The following is a 19670-nucleotide window of genomic DNA, read 5'->3' as shown; positions in this document are numbered from 1 at the left end:
AGGTGAACCTCCCTGGGGAGAGCATTCCATAAACTTATTTTGCAACTATCAAAGTTGCTTTGATTTCCTGAAAAGGAGTTGTATACACTTCTGGGCTTTATAGCCAAACAGAAATACGATGTATTGCACAGTGCCTTTGCCCTAATCCGATTCTCCCCCTTCCATTTGCTACTCCCAAACTGTATGCATGCTTTTAAAAATTGGGCATTTCATCCCCTTGCTGCTGAATCTAGGTTCTTGTTAGGAACCTGGACGGACCTGGTGTCACTGGCACCTAATTCGTAACAGTTCGTCTGGATAGAGAATGCAATTGCTTGGGGCTTTTGCAGTTTCAGGGAATGCAAAATAACCTTAATATTATTCACTTTGGTGTGTTAAAATCTGCGGTGATTCTCCTCTCCATCACTCACTTGGCAAGCAGCCCAGAACAGCCAGCTGGAGTTTCCTGAAAAGGTCAACATGATAAGCTGCCACCAGATACGAGAACAGGAAGTTATGTGCATGCAAGGACAATCGGTGTCTGGTTAACGTGGATAAAAATCTGGGCAAATAGCCCAGATCTCCCTTCACAGAAGACCCTCTGCGCTCGGGCTTAAGAGATTTCTGCTTTTGGCTTTGACTTGAAAATAAAATGTACAGTATAAGAAGTTTCCGCATTGAAAGTCTTTTCGCTCATATCCTTTTCAAGCCTGTACAAATGTTTTGCAGAATTTTTTAAAATCTCTATTTGGTGTAGTAATGTTATTGTGTGGGACAGCCTGATTTCTGCTCTGTTATACCCACAGGGAAGGGATTCTCAGCTGGTTCTGATTTTTGGCCCCAGCCTGTGAAAGCGTCCAGCTTAGAGGTGGCCAGTCTCCATAAAGCTGATATGTTTTCCTTTCCAGCCTGTTTTTCTCTCCCTCCCTGGGGTCCTTTATTATCTGCTGCACGGCAGAAAGCTGCCTACAATTCAGCATTTCTTCCAAAGAATACACAGTGCTACCTGGACCTGAGTGCCCTGCTCAATTCTGCTGTCCATAATGCACTGATGGTTTGTGGTGCAAACTCCCTGCCTTTCCTATCGCATGTCCTTGTGACTTTAGGGTGCAATGGGAGCCTCTGTGCAAGTACTCAAAGAACTGGGAAATGGGGACTCGCTCAAGCGCTTCTATCCCTGCTGCCCCGCCCCCTCACCCCATCAACAGCCACTATTGCAAAAAGCAGCAGCAATCTCCAGAATGAATGAAATCATAGAATCATAGAGTTGGAAGAGACCACAAGGGCCATCTAGTCCAACCCCCTGCCAAGCAGGAAACACCACCAAAGCATTCTTGACATATGCCTGTCAAGCCTCTGCTTAAAGACCTCCAAAGAAGGAGACTCCACCACACTCCTTGGTAGCAAATTCCACTGCCAAACAGCTCTTACTGTCAGGAAGTTCTTCCTAATGTTTAGGTGGAATCTTCTTTCTTGAAGTTTGAATCCATTGCTCCGTGTCCGCTTCTCTGGAGCAGCAGAAAACAATATTTCTCCCTCCTCCATATGACATCCTTTCATATATTTGAACATGGCTATTCAAATGACTTGGGGACGGCAGGAAGTGGCCTCGAACCTTGCCTGGCTCATTCCTTGCAGTATGGCCTCACTGTGTCAGGTTTTGAAAGGACCCCCACCCTCAACGTCTAGGCTCCAGAGCTGCTGTAGCTGCAGGTGGTGGCACCATGAAGCAGTGCTAATGTGCTGCCATTTCTGGCATGCATCCAGCAACCAACATGATTCCACGAGCCCAGAGCCGATTTGGTGGCGGCGGGAGCAATATCTGCTCCAGCCCTGTGTCCCCTGCTGTGATATCCCATTACAGTATAAGCGAATGCCTGTTCTCACTGCTTTGATACTAGGTGCCACTTTTCTTTGGAGGGAGGAAATTTGTACATAGCAAATGCCACATGGTGTTGCGATTTCTTTGTGCTACACTTGCAACCTCAAATTGGCGAGTGACTACAAATGTTGCAGAGTTTTATCTGTCTACTGTCTGGTGCTTTTCCACAGAGCTCTGGCTCCCCCTACTGGAAAACATTAACAAGTCCAAAATTATTTATTTTTGCAAGGGCACAGAGAGCCACCAATTTAACTGCTTCTCTTTTCTGCTCCAGTTGCAACTACACTTGCTGAATTTTGTCACCATTTGAAATCTCCGCAAAACTTTGCCAGGTATTATCTCATTTTTCCCTTTGACGAGGGTTTTCTGGGTGTATTTAATTGCACGCCGTGGTAAGCTGTGGTACAATGATTCTTCAACATCAACTTCGTTGGACTGGTCATGTTGTGCGGATGCCCGATTATTGTCTTCCAAAGCAACTACTCTATTCCAAACTTTAAAACGGAAAGCGTAATTGTCAGGGGGACGCCATACAGGGAGTCGCCCCTGTCATCCTGAGAAGCTCCTCACTCAGCATCAGCACGAGCAGCAAGTCAGGAGAAAGGAATGAGGAAGTGAGCGGGGTGGAGAGAGGGCTCTGTCAGACATCGGAGCCCCAGCCCCGCTATAAGAGAGGGCCAGGGGAGGAAGAGTCTGGAGAGATGTCGGACACAGGGCCACCAGAAAGGAGACCGTTCCCTCCTACGCCCGAATTGAGGCACGCTCCCACCCGTAGGGCCAGGGGGCGGCGCTTTGTGGTGCCCAGGCTTTTATGCTGGGCGAGAACCCGGAAGAAGCCATTGTTCTGACTCGGACTAGGCATTCATGTTTGCTGATATCTTTGCACTGTAAATAATATGCACAATAAAACTCTGAAAGACAAGACGGAGTTGAGCGTCTTTACTCAAGAGTAGCCACAGACGCCTCGGACAGTAATGCTGGTGGTCAACAAAAGAGGTTTAAAGACTGTCTCAAGGCAAATCTAAAAAAATGTAGTATAAACACTGACAACTGGGAAACACTGGCCTGTGAGCGCTCCAGTTGGAGAATAGCCTTTACCAAAGGTGTCATAGGCTTTGAAGACACTTGAACTCAGGACGCAAGGGAGAAACGTGCTAAGAGGAAGGCACGCTTGGCAAACCCTCACCAGGATCAAATCCCGCCCAGGAACCAATGTCCCCACCGTGGAAGGACGTGTGGGTCCAGATTGGCCTCCACAGTCACTTACGAACTCATTGTTAAAACTGTGTTTATGGAAGACAATCATAATCAGCTGCGAGTGATCGCCAAAGAAGAAGAAGAAGGAAGTGCAGATCACTCCAGTTTTGCTCCTCTCCCCTAGGGAGCAGAAGCAAAAGCCATGTTCCTTGGCTTGGTGTTATCGCTGAACAGGGGATGGTGGTTTCTTTTGCTCTAAACCAGGCTTTCCTAAACTTGGTCCCCAGTTGTTTTTGGACTGCCATTCCCATCATCCCTGGTCCTGCTAGCTAGGAATGATGGCAGTTGTAGTCCAAAAACAGCTGGAGACCCAAGTTTGGGAAAACCTGCTCTAAACAAACCATGACTGGTCAGCGGAGAACAAACCTTGCCTTCAGACTGTGGTTTGTTTCACCCTAACCAAACCACCATCTCTTGTTTTGGACATCATTAAGTCCCAAGGATCATTGTTTCGTGCTCTCGATACATAGGAATAAAGGCAAGTGATCTGTGCATTCATGTATGGACATACCCAGAGTTATTTGATAAGAAGACTCTCCTTTCCCCACTACATTAAAAAAAAACCCACCACTCGCAAACAATATTACTACAAAGAAGACAGCTGCCCCCACAAATGTGGAAATCCTTTATTTAAAAAGAAACTGTACAAAATGGTGTAAGTACAAGGGCCCTTCCAAAGTACACCGGGCAACTTGGTGGGAATTTACAAAGCACCAATTTTGATGTAGGAAATTCTAAATAAGCTCATCTGTTTAATTGCGAATGGTATTGCTTTCATAAATAAGTGTTGGCATTATTTTTAAAATATCACTTCCCATACGGCAAGAAACCAGTTTCAAGTAATATTCGAACTTATCCCTTGTACTTGATTTCCCTTGTCTTTCCTGCAGGCCTCATCCATGCTGGCCATTAAGCCCACTTGTTTGCTGCAGGACTAATTTAAACCAGCTCTGCAATACTGATGAAATGGGATAAATCAGGTGCCAGAAGGGGCGGTCAGAGAACTAGAAAAAGAGATTCTCTCTTACCTCCAACTTTCCAAACATCATTAAGCATGAGTAACGTGTGTGCAAAAAGCAAAGGATTAACTTGGGGAGGTTGGAGCATTAGGGCCAGGACGTGCTTTGGAATATACAGGAACATTCCCCTGAAGAAAACTGCAAGCTGGGCAGAGGAACACTTGCAAATGCCTTAAGTGTAGCTGGCACAGAGGAGGCAAGTTTGTAAGCCCTTCCTGCGTGCTAAACTTTCTGTCTCGGCCATAATGGGATAGCCGACCCTTCAAAGCAGAAACGAGAAACTGAGTGGCACGACAGTGAAGCCAACCCTCCTACCGTGTAGGCTTGTGAGGTGTAAAAAAACGAACCACATTTTAAGCTGCAGGTAATCCTTTCAAGTGCTGCGCTGCTAAAAAACAAAGCCTGCAAGCTTGCTCCCTGCTGCACTACATTTATACATACATGGAACCCTTCCTTACATGAGCCATCTGCCATTGCCTGGTGTCCTCCAGAATCCTGCTACATTCCTTTGGGTAGAATGCCCCTTTGTCAGTGCTCTACGGTTGTCGGAACTCCAACTCCCATCAGGCTTGGCCAGAAGGCCAGGGATGATGGGAGATGCAGTCACCTGGAGGCAACCATGTTAGCTATCCCTGCTGCACTGGGTAGAGGGAAGGAAAACTCAGCCCGCTCTGCAGTTCATATGAAGAGGGTGAAACTGGCACAATGCTGGGCTGAGTTTAAACCTCTCTGCTAACCACGTTACTTGCTGCTGATTTTGTCCCTGCAGGCAAAACTGGTATTTGGGGAGGACCCAAAATTGCTTGGGCGGGGGGGGGGGCAGGGGACGGGGTTCAGACACAGGCTATAGGTTATAAGCTCAGCACCTCTGCCCTAGAACCATGGAAACAGAACGTTTGAAATGGTCCTCGGGACACGCTTGTTAGTCCTGCGACAACTACAACAGGCCTGAGCTGAGTGACCCTAGTTCAAAAACCTTTGCCAGGGGGGCAGCTCACCCTACGGGCTTTCAAAGCAGGCCGGGAACCACCTGGTGTTCAGTAGTTTTGAATGCCGCCTGCCACCGACGTGAGCGAGGGGTTGGACGCGCTGGCAGGGCTCACATCGTAGCCCAGCTTCTTCATGTCCTTGGTCACCACGTTGAAGGAGAGGGTGACGAAGCCTTGCGAGCGCACCCGGGTCACTGGAAGAAGACCAAGTGAAATGAAATAAAAACCAGCGAGAGTTTATTTCACTCTAAAAATAATTTATTACTTGTACCCCACCCATGTGGCTGGGCCTCCTCAGCCAATCTGGGCAGCTCCCAACAGAATATTAAAAGCACGATAAAAGATTAAAAACTTCCCTAAACAGGGCTGCCTCCAGATGTTTTCTAAAAGTCAGATAGTTGTTCATTTCCTTGACATCTGATGGGAGGGCGTTCCACAGAGCGGGCAACAGTACTGAGAAGGCCCTCTGCCTGGTTCCCTGTAACCTCACTTCTCGCAGGGAAGGAACCACTAAAAGGCCCTCGGAGCTGGACCTCAGTGTCCAGGCTGGACGATGAGGGTGGAGACGCTCCTACAGGTATACTGGGCCGAGGCCGTAAAATGGTCATTAAGATCGAAGGGTGGTGGTTCGACGTGTGCTTTTCTGAATGCAACTGCATTTAGAAAGCACTTGAAAATTCAATGGGGGGTGGGGAGAGTAAGTGCTGCCTCTCTGGAAAAGGCTAAACATTCATCACCCCCCTACTAACACTGGACGTCTTCCCTTGGCGATGCATATTTATTTGCAGATACAACGCAGCCTGCTTTGGAATCACAGAATGGTACAGTTGGAAGGGCCTTCTCGGTGGTGGCGCCTGCCCTGTGGAACGCCCGCCCAACAGATGTCAAAGAGGAAAACAACTACCAGACTTTTAGAAGACATCTGAAGGCAGCCCTGTTCAGGGAGGCTTTTAATGTTTAATAGATTACTGTGTTTTATTTTTCTGTTGAAAGCCGCCCAGAGTGGCAGGGGAAACCCAGCCAGATGGGCGGGGTATAAATAAAAAATTATTATTATTATTATTATTATTTATTATTATTATCTCGAGGTTCATCCTGCCCAACCCCCTGCATATTTCTTCCTTATTTGCAGTTCCCCTCCCAATCCCCTCCCTCCCTAAAGCCCTTCCAGCTTCAGGGTATATTTATAAACCAAACCAGATGTTGCCTTCTGTACCTCCACCACAGAACACCTCCCACTTGGGACTCTCCCCCCCCCCAAACCACAAGAATTATCCGGTGCCAACACCTTCTGCAGGAGGAGCAGAAGCCCTGAACATGATTGCATCTTGAATTGGGGCAATATTTCAAGCTCGGTCTTTGCCACTGCTCTTTAGGGAACAGGCTCTGCCTGTGATTCCATCTCTGCAGGGCCTGGCCTGCAGATAGCGTCCATCCCATCCAAGGAGCGTTCCCTCCCCAAGCACTTGCCTTCTCGGCCTTCTCCCTGCGCTACGACCTTGGGGTCTGTGAACTCTGGGCGTCTTCCCATAAGCCAGCTGGGAGGAAAGAGAAAGTTCACGGGTCATAAAGGCAGCCTCACCTTTCACTGGTTCCGAACCCCCCCCCCCGTAACCTAAACCTGTCAAATGTTACTGAGCCCCCCAATTTCACAATCCCAGAGTCTCTCTCACAAGTTCAGCCAGCCACAGACGCGCCCAGGCTTTGTTGGAAGCCACATAGGAAGGTGCTTTAAACAAGGGGTGGAGAAACTGTGGTTCTCTGGAAGTGGTTGGACCACAACTCTTCTCATCTCTGACCACTTGCCTCGCGGGCCAGGGCTGATGGGAGTTGTAGTCTTAACAATGCTTGGAGGGTTACAGTTTCCCACCCCTAGTCTACAGTGACTGGCAGGGTGGATAAAAACCAATGATCTTTTTAAAAAAATAATCAAAAATAATAATAATCGGATTTTAAAAATGAAATGCTTTTGGAGGAAAAAATCTTTCTAAAGGTAGTTTTCTATTTAAGTTACATTATAGCCCAAAGGCTATTCACCAGGAAATAAGGATTTGTTTAAAGTTTTCCATGTGTGCTAAAACTCAGTCTTAATTTTTTTAAAAAAATTGTTTAACCACATCAGTTAACAAACATGGATACATATGCTATCATGTTATTGTTTTAGTTAAATAAATTGTTTCAATTGTTATTAAGGAAATTCTTCTTCTCCTTCCAATAAAGTACAGCAGAAAAGTTGTCCAAATATAAAGAGTTAACTTATTAAACCTCACAATAATTTCATAATTAAAAGTCTATGTATTTCTAATAGTATAACCAAATCAGTAATTTTTGATACAGCTGTAAAAACTACTCTGAAAATTTATTATTCCAAAAATGAAACCTTCACCTGGTTGTAAATATTATACCAGCAAGAATGACTCTTTCCGTAAAAAAAATGATTTAAATCAAATCTTACTGACTAGTGATTTAAATCGTGATTTAAATCACCTGAAACAGAGGAGCCCTCCACTGTTTCAGGTGGGGAAATTTCCCCAGTTCTACCTGGAAATGCCAAGGTTTAAGTTTGCAAAGCCAGAGCCCTGCCATTAAACAATGACCCTTTGCTTCCTTATTCTTACTAGGCCCCTGGCGAATTTTCCTTTGCCACAGCTGGCCAACAGTTTGTTTGTCCCCCCCCCCCAATTTTTTTTTAACTCATTTTAAAATAAAACATAATACAACAAAAACAAAAACAAATACCTCACAACACCTACACATAACTAAAAAAATAACAAACAGAAAAACATAACAAAATGCAAACAAAGAAATCAATATTTTTAACCCTCATTTTACTTAAAATTGTCTTGTGGACTTCCTCGATTCTCACCCTTCTGATTTTCATTTTTTTTTTTTGGACAACTTTATTTTGTCCTTAGCCGTTTTCATACACGCTGGCCAACAGTTTGAACTGCCCCCTGTGCCTCGTCCCCAGCCCAGGCCAACAGTGTGTTGTTTACAATGTATGGGGATTGAGTCCCTCCTACCCAGCACACAGTGAGGAAAGTGTTAGCAGTTGTGTGCATGCAAGTGTGGTTAGGGAGAAGCTGCAAGCCGCTGGCAGGCTGTGCCAGGGGACAGTTTGTAGAAGTTTGACTGTTCAGTTCGAATATCAAATTGCATAGGGCTCCCATTTCTGTGGCTTGCTCTCTAAATATTAAATAGATGATTTGCACAAAGAGAGAAAGGGCACCTATGTGCAATCAAGCTGTTACATTTGCAAGCCGTCTAATTGGTGGCAGGGAGGTCATATTGCTACCCCAGCAGCCCAAGGTGACTTGGGACAGCAGCGTGGACAAGTGAACGAAGTAAACTGAGATGGTGCTCACTGGAACCTAGTGCTTCCAAGACATGTAGAATCATAGAATCATAGAGTTAGAAGAGACCACAAGGGCCATCCAGTCCAACCCCCTGCCAAGCAGGGAACACCATCAAAGCATTCTTGACATATGCCTGTCAAGCCTCTGCTTAAAGACCTCCAAAGAAGGCGACTCCACCACACTCCTTGGCAGCAAATTCCACTGCCGAACAGCTCTTACTGTCAGGAAGTTCTTCCTAATGTTTAGGTGGAATCTTCTTTCTTGTAGCTTGAATCCATTGCTCCGTGTCCGCTTCTCTGGAGCAGCAGAAAACAATCTTTCTCCCTCCTCCATATGACATCCTTTCATATATTTGAACATGGCTATCATATCACCCCTTAACATTCTCTTCTCCAGGCTAAACATACCCAGCTCCCTAAGCCGTTCCTCATGAGGCATCGTTTCCAGGCCTTTGACCATTTTGGTTGCCCTCTTCTGGACACGTTCCAGCTTGTCAGTATCCTTCTTGAACTGTGGTGCCCAGAACTGGACACAGTACTCCAGGTGAGGTCTGACCAGAGCAGAAGACAGTGGTACTATTACTTCCCATGATCTAGATGCTATACTCCTATTGATGCAGCCCAGAATTTTTTTTGTATAAAAAAACACTTCCCAGTAAATATTCACCCACATCGTAGGCATTCTTCAGTACCTTGTAAACTTCTGCAGCTTGGACGTCGATTCAGGAACGAACATTGGGATGGTCCTCTTGTGCCTGAAACAGAATTTTGGATATCCAAATCTGGTAGCTCAACTGGCTGAAGCAATTAGAAAAGATCCACAAAAGAAACATGAAGAAAGTCAGCGCTTTCTGTGCCCCATCGAAGCCCAAACCCTCACGCACCCCTTGGCAGAAAGAAAAAAGATTTGATGTTTCGTGGAGTCAATAATGAGCAAGGATGAAATAATGTTGCAGTGACCCACTGCGCGGGGGGCTGGGGGTGTGTGTGGACCTATTCTTTAAGGAAATAATGGTTATGTCATCTCAGTGACCCACCCACAATGGCTCTGCTGAGAGATCGTCTCCTTTTTAGTGGACTTCCCATAATCCAGCGGTAGCTTCCGTCTCATGCTCTGGGCGCCGGTTTTCGAGACTGCAAGAATATAGTTGCATCTTTTCCTCTCTCTTTTGTAATTGTTATATACAGTGGTGCCTCGCTTAACGAATGCCCTGCTTAACGAAATTTCCGCTTAACGAAATAATTTTTCGAGCGGAGGTTACCTTGCTAGACGAATGCGTTTTACGAAAAATTCGTCTAGCGAATCGCGGTTTCCCATAGGAATGCATTGAAATTCAATTAATGCGTTCCTATGGGCGAAAAAAAATTCAATTTTTTTTCTATGCATTCCCATGGGATTCGCTAGACGAATTTTTCGCTATAAGAAAAGACCCGTGGAATGAATTAATTTCGTCTAGCGAGGCACCACTGTATTGGAAACCAATAAAACTGTGTTTTGAAGAAGAAGAAGAAGAAGAAGAAGAAGAAGAAGAAGAAGAAGAAGAAGAAGAAGAAGAAGAAGAAGAAGAAGAAGAAGAAGAAGAGTGCAACAGCTTAAGGCAACAACATTCAAACTGAGTCAAGGAGTGTGATTATGAACTCACCTCCCCGGGGTAAAAGGAATGTGAACCGCTCCGTAGCCTCGGACCACGTCATTCCCAAAAAGATCAGGGCCGTACACGCTTATGACTATCTGAGGCCCTTGAGAGAAAAGAAAAGGACCATCAACCTAAAGATGCTGTGATGGATTTGGTCCTCTTCCCATCTTGCTTGCTATTACCAGCATCCCACTGTGTTTTCTGCACCAGCTGCAGGTGCATGGATGAAGCTTGGTGGGAGAGCAGCTCTGATGTTGTATCTCTCGGCTTCAGCGACTAAGAATTCCTGCTGGGTAAACAGGTGGCCAGGTGTCTCCCCACCCTCCTCCTGCCCCCAGGGAAAGCAGCTCAGTGACACAAAGTGACGGGCTGGCCCGTTTTATTTTGTATTATTTCTGGAGTTGTGACAGGCGTAAGGCCCCAGATTCATCAACTATTCCCTTGAGGTGAGGTGTCTTGGGTTGTAAGGGGAAGAAGACCACTTTGCCAAGCATGTTTGGTCTCAGGCCTTCTTAACAGGCATGGCTGTAAAGAAGCATAGCTGGTGGAATCACAGAATCGTGGAGTTTGAAGGGGTCCCCCAAGGGTCATCTAGTCCAACCCCCAGCATTGCAGGAAGGTTCCTCCCTCAGTGAATTCAGTTCTTGCCAGTCTTGATGGAGAGGGAAGGACACCCAAATTGTACCCATAAGCAGGACTCTCCTCCGCAGTCCCTCTTTGCCCTTCTCTGTAACTAGTAAAACCAGAATAAGTAACCCAGCTATTTGTTAAGTGTTAAAAGTCACTAAATTTTCAGCATTCATAGCAAGCACCGAGCTTTGCTTGGTGCAGAATTTCAGTTGCCTCACTGCAGAATTCTGAGATCTTTTTCAGGACAGAAAACACCCTCTTCCCTTCCCATTTTATTAAGCAGAAGGGGTGATCCATCCATTGTGTCTTTCCTTTCAGAAACCTGAAGCCTTGCTAAGGGCTACTAAAAGGTAAAGGCACCCCTGACCATTAGGTTCAGTCGTGGATGATTCTGGGGTCGCCACTCTGGGGTTGTGGCAGCAGGTGAAAGAGACAAGCTTCGTGATGTGACATAGAGGTTAGAGAGGCAGGACTAGGACACGGGGGATCAAACCACTGAAACTCACTGGTGTGACTTTGAGCCAGTCACTCTTCCTACCCATCAGGGATGTTGTGAGGTTTAAAATGCGGAGGGAGGAAAACAATTTGTTCCCGCTTTGAGCTCCTTGGTGGAAAGGTGGGATAAAAAGGTAAAGGTAAAGGACCCCTGACAGTTAAGTCCAGTCATGAATGACTCTGGGGTTGCAGCGCTCATCTTGCTTTACTGGCCGAGGGAGCCAGCGTATAGCTTCCAGGTCATGTGACCAGCATGACAAAGCCGCTTCTGGCAAACCAGAGCAGCGCACAGAAACACCGTTTACCTTCCTGCCAGAGTGGTACCTATTTATCTACTTGCACTGTGACGTGCTTTCAAACTGCTAGGTTGGCAGGAGCTGGAACCGAGCAACGGGAGCTCACCCCGTCGCAGGGATTCAAACTGCCAACCTTCCGATTGGCAAGCCCTAGACTCAGTGGTTTAGACCACAGCGCCACCCACGCCCCTAGAACCCTCCATATCTGTTGTATTCCAAATCTCTCTTCTAACATGCATGCACCAAACGTGGGACACGGGTCTGAGCACCTCAGCCACCCTTTTCCTGTTGGTGGTTATCGAGCTCCAAGACCCTCTTGCTTCACTTTACTTACAGCCAAAGGGATTCGTGCTCTTGAAGGTGATGTCAATGGGGAAATTCCACACCAGGTCTTGCGGGGCGACTCTGTTTTTAGAAGTGATCTGCGAGATTCCTTCTTCCAAACCCTGTAAGGAAAAGGGAGGGTGGAGTCAGACCTTTTCTTTTCACATAAGATTTTGGAAGGAGATTCCAAAGATCAGCGGGAGACAACCACAGGTCTTCCTGAAAAACTGAATAGGTTCACAAAAACAGCATGTGATTAATAGAAAACAGAAATGCCCACAACACCATCCAGGTGAAGAAGTGACATTATCAGAGTTCAGAAACCAGAGGTACTATTTAATCCCTGAGCTAGGGAAATGAGGTGCTTGGGGGGGGGCAGGGGAGATTCTAGTATTCAATAGCTGTAGCAAGGCACACGTTTTGGATTAGGTTTATTTGGCCCAGCATCCTTCTCCCCAAATCGAGCAGCCGGAGGCCTCTGGGAAAATTACAAGGACCTGAACCTGTCTGCTGTCTCTTGAATTTGGCAATCAAAGGTAGACCCTGATAATGTTTCACTGTTGCGGATGCTGATTCCTTTTCTGTGGCTTTAAAGCACAGCAAAGAGAAATGGATGGATTTGATGCAAGCAGTCCAGAAAAACAGCTGGGCTTGCCTTTTTTCGAACAAACGAGGACATGGTTAAGGAAGCAGCAAGATGACTGGAGAAAGACTTACTGAAGTAGGGGCCCAGTCGTAACCGTACACGAAGCAGTACTTGCAGTAGAGGTCGTCAAACTCCGGGAACTGAAAACAAAAAAAAAAAGTGCTTTGAATCTTTCCATACAGCTCCCTATACTCATCCTGATGTGTGGGGGTTTGCCAAATGCAGCGCTTGGGCCGGGCTCCCATGCACTGAAAAGCTGCTGCAGCAGAAGCTTTCGCCACAAAGTGCTTGTCTCACTTTTCCTCAGGGCAGGCAATGCAACACAGCAGCTTTTCTTCATTTCTTCCCCTGCCACCAGCACTCTTTAAATGGAAAACCAGCTCCAGCTTAAGGATGCCAGGGGCAAAGAACTGGGGAACCTACAGACATACCTGCCGACACCCCGAAATCACCCCCTCCTTTCCCATGCAAGGTTCTTCACCCTTTCACACCTGCACTCTAAGGCACAAATCCAACCGGTCAAGCTTCCCTTGCTGTTCACCGCTCTGATATTTTGTCATGAGAGGGTTTCATGCAAGTGCCTTTTATATCTATAGGCTATATGCAAGGATGACAGCGTCCGTCAATTGCTGCACCTGTGGGATTTGTGCCTGCCCTGCAGCTAATTAATGCACAGAAGCAAGAGAAGCTGGCATTTCTAATTACAGTCATAGGAAATGAAAATCCAATGCAATACTCCACCCCAACCCGATTTCTACGAGCAGCTGCACCTGTTGGGTATCTGCCTGTTGCGCTGCTCGCAATAGGGAGATGGAAGCCCGGGGAGAAAACACAGCCAGGCGCTCTCTTTCTGTGAAAGGCACAACAGCAGGGTGAGTGGAAAACGGGGCGCGGGAATAAAGAAAGGTCGTACCCCCCTCTGTCCGACTTGGTTCCGCCCAAGGCCTGGGGGTACAGAACAGGCGGGAGATACCACGGCGACCGTCTGGAGGGGTGAAGGAGACGAAGATCGCGTTTTCACTCTCTAGCCCGCCCCCCCGTTTCCCCAGGGGGGCAAAAGCAGCCCCTGCACGCCCCCGGCTTACCTGCGCGCTCTCGATCTGCCCATTGACCATGAGAAGGAAGACGGTGGGACTAGCGGCGGCCGCCATCGGGGCCTCACAGGCGCCGGGAGAGGGCCCGTTGCTAAAGGCCGCGTCTCTGGCCCTCCTTAGCAACGGCGGACGGCGCGGCGCGTGGGCCAATCTTCGTTCCGCGCCGCCCTTTCGGAACGCGAAGGGGCGGGACAAAGAACGTTGGGTTGCTGAATCGGAAGCTGCTTGGGAGGGAGGACTCCGCTCTGGGTCACAAGGCGATGATGATGCGCTATGGATGAAATAGCGCGGAGCAGGCATAGGCAAACTCCGGCTTTCCAAAATTTGGGACTACAATTCCCATCATCCCTGACCACTTGTCCTGTTAGCTAGGGATGATGGGAATTGTAGCGCCGGAGTTTGCCTATGCCTGGCGTAGTGTTATTCATTGCAACGGTTGCGAAGCAGCAACAAAAACAGCTAGCAAGAGCTGTAATAGCAATAATAATAATAATAATAATTTATATAATAATAAACATGTAAATTAGAACGATAATGTGCTTTTATTGTGATAGCAACTGTAAAAATGTGATTCTGGCTTTGGCGTGTGGAATTTGTTTGTTTTATTTTGTGACTTTTTAAAATATTGGATCAGATTGTTGCTATTAATGTTTGATGTTTTATTACGTTTTTATATGCATTGGAAGCTGCCCAGAGTGGCTGGGACAACCGAGCTAGATGGGTGGGGTACATATAAGAAAATATTATTATTATTGTTATATTACTGCCATAGGCACGCTGAGGCCATTTGAGGGATATAAATAATTATAACAAATCGTTATAGAGAACGGTTGGTTTTCATATGATCATTCATGTATATATATATATATATAGAGAGAGAGAGAGAGAGAGAGAGAGAGAGAGAGAGGTAAAGGGACCCCTGACCATTAGGTCCAGTCGTGACCAACTCTGGGGTTGCACGCTCATCTCGCATTATTGGCCGAGGGAGCCGGTGTACAGCTTCCAGGTCATGTGGCCAGCATGACAAAGCTGCTTCTGGCGAACCAGAGCAGCACACGGAAACGCCGTTTACCTTACCTTCCCTATTTATCTACTTGCACTTTGACATGCTTGCAAACTGCTAGGTTGGCAGGAGCTGGGACCGAGCAACGGGAGCATATATATATGCATATATATCTCCCACCTTTCCTCCCGGAGACAGACAGTCAACTCCACAGCAGTGACCAGAGGAGGAATGACCACTGGGAGGGACACCGGGAGAAGAAATGCCCTGGTGCGTCTGCAGCAGCACAACCGGACGCCATCATCTGCCCCAACTGCAACAAAACATGTCTCTCCTGAGGAGTGCATACTTCTTCCTGCTTCTCTCCCGATTTTTTCCCCTCACAACAACCTTGTGAGGTAGGAGGTTAGGCTGAGAGATGGTGACTGGATAAAGGCTACTCGGTGATCTTCATGGCTCTGTGGGAATTTGAACCCTGATCTTCCAGGTCCTAAACTTGGCACACTTAACAATTCTATCACACTAATGATACTGGGGTTTTTTGTTTTTTTAAAAAGTAATAATAATACGTTATGATAATAACTGAAATATCAGGATGGTGATTTAAATACTGTGGTGTTATTATTGCAAAACAATCTGCTGTTGCCATCATGCTTTTTTCTTCTAGCATCCTAAGCACTTAACAGTTTTTTTCTTTATGGCGAACTTTTTTAGTGGTTTGTCGCAATGTGCACCAACCTGATGCTTTGATGGAAGATTTAGGACGGATAAAAGGAAGGACCTTTTCACACAGTGCATGGTTAAAGTGTGGATCTCAGGCCTGCAGGAAGCCACCAACTTGGATGGCTTTAAAAGAGGATTGGACTAATTCCTGGAGGAGAAGGACGTCAGTGTCTACTTAGCTCTGCTATGCTCTGCCTCCGGAGTGCTTCTGAATCCCAGTTTCTGGAAACCGCAGGAGGGGAGAGTTGCTCTGGTGCTCAGATTCTGCTTGCAGGTTTCCCAGTGGCATGTGGTCGACCCCCCGTGAGAACAGGAAACCAGACTAAATAATGCTGGCAGCTGCTGATGGGTGTCGTAGTCTAGAACAGGCTGCTTTCTGGAATAACTTTACTTGCCACTAAAGGTAAAGGTAAAGGGACCCCTCACCATTAGGTCCAGTCGCGGATGACTGGGGTTGTGCGCTCATCTCGCTCCATAGGCCGAGGGAGCCAGCGTTTGTCCGCAGACAGCTTCCCGGTCATGTGGCCAGCATGACTAAGCCCATAGCTGCCAAGTTGCCCGTTTCCCCCAGGAAACCCCTGTTTTTAAAGCCGTTTCCCGCTGTCATCCCGAATGGCGAAATATCCCGTAATTCCCCCAGATTTCTTCCGGTGCCGCTCTGCCCATGTCTGGGCACCGGAAATCGGGTAGCACCGGCACAGGAAGTTGCTTCTATGCTTGTCTGGACATGCATAGAAGTGACTTCCAGTGCCAAGACTTTAAAATCTATTTGAAAAAACATGCAAAAATTGTATACCAAGAATAGATTTAGAATTGTATAGAAGCTGAGGATTTAAAATCTAAGTGAAGTATACAGAAAGGATAGATTTGAAATTTTAAGATATGTATATAGAAATGCATTAGAAATTGCTAAAAGATAAAAATGAAATGAAGAGCAGACGGAGGGAACTCGAGGAGGTCTCTATATACAATGTTAAAGAAATTTGTATTTGTATTTAGATGTTTGTTTTTTTCTTTTTTATTGTTATGTTATTGTTATTTAATGTGTTCTACTGTTTGTTAAGTTGTTGTTGATGTTTTGTTTATCTCTTTTGTGTTTATAAAATCAATAAAAATCAATATTAAAAAAGAAAAGAAGTGACTTTCAGTGCCGGCGCTGCTGATCCCGTATTTTTCTAACCGGGATTTGGTAGCTATGGACTAAGCCACTTTTGGCGAACCAGAGCAGCACATGGAAACGCCGTTTACTTTCCTGCCGGAGTGCTACCTATTTATCTACTTGCACTTTGACGTGCTTTTGAACTGCTAGGTGGGCAGGAGCTGGGACCGAGCAACGAGAGGTCCCCCCCCCCATCGTCGGCAAGCCCTAGGCTCTATGGTTTAGCCCACAGTGCCACCCAAGTCTAGAACAGCTGAAGGAGGCGGGTTGTCCCAGGCTGCTTTATGGAATAACTTCCCTTGCCACTAGATGTCCCCATTTAATTATCACTAGCTGCAGATCGGGAAGCCGTTGGAGAGTTACTGAGAAGCAACAGATAGAACTGATCTGTTTTCATCGGAAAACCAGCCTGGCCCCTTGCAACTGGGGACGGGGCCTCCTCTGCAGCGGTGTCCCAACAACACCATCCTGAGATACCACGAGTAACAAGGTAGCTCTGATCTTCACCAGGATCTGGCAGACATATAAGAGCAGAAAAGTGCCTGTTTGGATCAAGCTGAAGGATTCTGGGAACTGTAGTTTAAGGCTGCTGAGAGTTCCTAGGAGACCCCTCACAGAGCTACAGTTCCCAGCACCCTTGACACACTACAGTTCCCAGGATTCTTTGGAGCAGCGGTCCTCAAACTTTCCCCTCAGGGCCACACTTTCAGAATAATTCTTTTCTTCTGCCACATGCCATAGGGTTTATTATTATTATTATTATCGATCAGCAATACATTGGAAAACAAATGAGTCTTCTCTCTGTTTCAATGGCGATTCTGGATCACGACTAAGATTGTCCTCATTTTGGAAAGACACCTACCTATGTTCTGCAAATAAAATACTACACTGAAATATTTAAATGTTCCTTTGATTGTCCTTGAATCTTCCTGCCCCACTTGCCATTCTGTGTGGTTTGCTACACCCTTTCAAAATCACTTCTTTGGGGGAAGCCATGACTGTTGTTAACATGGTATAATAGTGCTTTAAAGCACAGTGTGGATGTGACATAGAAATAATTTCAAATCAATTAGCCGACGGCAATTTTAAACAAAACCAGCTCTTCTGCTCGCTACCAGCATTTTTTTTGGGGGGGGAGTAGTGTTTCTCCTTTGCCCAGAAAATGAGAGCACCCCTTTCCCCACTTCTAAACTAGAATTGAGGACCCTTTAGCCCTCCCATCAGCTTTGACCATTGTACATGCTGGCAGTGTCAACCAGCAAGATTTGGAGGCCACCAAGGCAGGATTGAAGGCAGCCAAGTCTGTCAAAACTCCCCTCTCTTCCCTCTCACAATGCTCAAGCTGGTTTTTACTTTGGTCCCCCAGTGAGCAACATCTAATTAGCTACATTTCATACCATTATGCTTGTAATGAAAACCTGGAGTGGGACCAGTTTTTTTTTTATTATAAAAAAATCTTATAACGGGAAAAGCTCTAAAGAAAGAATCCACAGGGAGCTGGTTCGATGGTGCCCCAGTTCCCGCTCTATGTCTGTGACCTAAAAATGGTGCAATTCCTTTTGGCGAATGTTGAAAACTTTCTTCTGTCTCTTTACACTGACCGTAGATGAGCGGCAGAGCATCTGTTCTGGATGCAGAAGGTTCCTGGTTCACTCTCATGTAGCACCGGGTAAAAATCAACTGCTGGACAGCCCAGAGAGCTGCTGCCAGCCAGTGTAGACAGCACTGTGCTAAATAGACCAGTGGCCTGACTGAACGTATAAGGCAGCTTCCCATGTTCCTAAACTCTGCCCCTAGTCAGCAGCTTGACTAGCTCACTCAGAGTATGATGCTGATAATGCCAAGGTTCAATCCCCGTACAGGACAGCGAATAATAATAATAATAAATTTATTATTTATAGCCCGCCCATCTGGCTGGGTTTCCTCCGCCACTCTGGGTGGCTTCCAACAAAATATTAAAATACAATAGTCTGTCAAACATCTAAAGCTTCTCTAAACAGGGCTGCCTTTAGATATATTCTAAAAGTCTGGTAGTTGTTTTTCTCTTTGACATCTGGAGGGCGTTCCACAGGGCGGGTGCCACTACCGAGAAGGCCCTCTGCCTGCCTGTAACTTGGCTTCTCGCAGTGAGGGACCTGCCTGAAGGCCCTTGGTACTGAACCTCAGTGTCCGGGCAGAACGATGGGGTGGGACTAGATGATCATCCGGGTTCCTTCTAATTCTACAATTCTAGTTGTGGAGGTATAGTTTGTTGAGGTTTCTAGTTATTTGTACCCTTAAGTATCTGTATTTGGTGCGGCAAAGTTTTTTATCTGTGTGATGTTGCTGAATTCTTTTGGGATTTGAGGGGTGTGTGTGTTGAAACACATACTCTCGGATTTTCCAAAATTCACCTGTAGGCCTGACTCCATTGTAAGTGTGTTGAGTTCTTTGGTTAGGGTGATTGCTGTGCTTCTGGGGTCTGGCGTAACGACCATCGTCTGCGAAGAGTCCTATTTTATAAGCTTTGCCTTTAATTTCCACTCCCTTGATGTTGGGGCCCCAACTGTACAATTCTATGATTCTAAGAGGTTGTTGGACTACAACTCCCATCACCCCTCACGACTGGTAGCACTGGTTGGGACTAATGGGAGCTGGAGTCTGAAACATCTGGAAGAGATCCAGAGGCCCTTGCTCTATCCCTAGTTTATGTGGGTGGTGCTGTGGGTTAAACCACTGAGCCTAGGGCTTGCCGATCAGAAGGTCGGCGGTTCAAATCCCCACGACGGGGTGAGCTCCCGTTGTTCGGTCCCTGCTGCTTTGCCAACCTAGCAGTTGGCAGTGCAAGTAGATAAGTGCAAGTAGATAAATAGGTACTGCTCCAGCGGGAAGGTAAACGGTGTTTCCGTCTGCTGCTTTGGTTCGCCAGAAGTGGCTTAGTCATGTTGGCCACATGACCTGGAAGCTGCACTCCGGCTCCCTCGGCCAGATAATAATAATAATAATAATAATAATAATAATAATAATAATAATAATTTTTTATTTATACCCCGCCCTCCCCAGTCAAAACCGGGCTCAGGGCGGCTCACACCAATAAAATTACAATAAAACATAAAAGGCAATTAAGTAAAATACAGACCAAAATACAGTAATAAAATTTAAAATGCAGCCTCATTTCGAGTAGTCCACAAATTCAAGCCACG

The 19670-nt window shown here is 46.3% G+C and overlaps 1 protein-coding gene across 1 annotated transcript; it reads right to left on the bottom strand.

Moving 5' to 3' along the window:
• Positions 1-3716: 3716 nt before the first annotated feature.
• On the bottom strand, positions 3717-13762 carry B9D1 (B9 domain containing 1). Its single transcript, XM_035132116.2, has 7 exons — positions 13595-13762; positions 12581-12649; positions 11874-11985; positions 10125-10221; positions 9174-9236; positions 6597-6664; positions 3717-5320 (listed from the first exon to the last, which is right to left on the bottom strand). Exons 1-7 carry the CDS (start codon positions 13658-13660, stop codon positions 5175-5177), a joined length of 621 nt encoding a protein of 206 aa, XP_034988007.1. The 5' UTR covers positions 13661-13762; the 3' UTR covers positions 3717-5174.
• Between the last annotated feature and the right edge of the window lie 5908 nt (positions 13763-19670).

The sequence above is a fragment of the Zootoca vivipara genome, chromosome 14, assembly GCF_963506605.1.
Source record: "Zootoca vivipara chromosome 14, rZooViv1.1, whole genome shotgun sequence".
In the NCBI taxonomy this organism is placed as follows: domain Eukaryota; kingdom Metazoa; phylum Chordata; class Lepidosauria; order Squamata; family Lacertidae; genus Zootoca; species Zootoca vivipara.
The sequence above is the reverse complement of the archived record's forward strand: the minus strand, read 5'-3'. Positions and strand labels throughout refer to the sequence as shown.

Bases quoted from the DNA above. Each gene is read 5' to 3' on its own strand.
- B9D1 (XM_035132116.2), bottom strand. From the start codon at position 13,660: ATGGCGGCCGCCGCTAGTCCCACCGTCTTCCTTCTCATGGTCAATGGG. The intron at 10,222-11,873 runs GTAAGTAAAGTG...TTTTCTCTCAAG, and splicing joins GAGCACGAATCCCTTTGGCT to GGCCTCAGATAGTCATAAGC. The intron at 5,321-6,596 runs GCAAGTGCTTGG...GTCTTCTTCCAG, and splicing joins GCAGGGAGAAGGCCGAGAAG to TGACCCGGGTGCGCTCGCAA.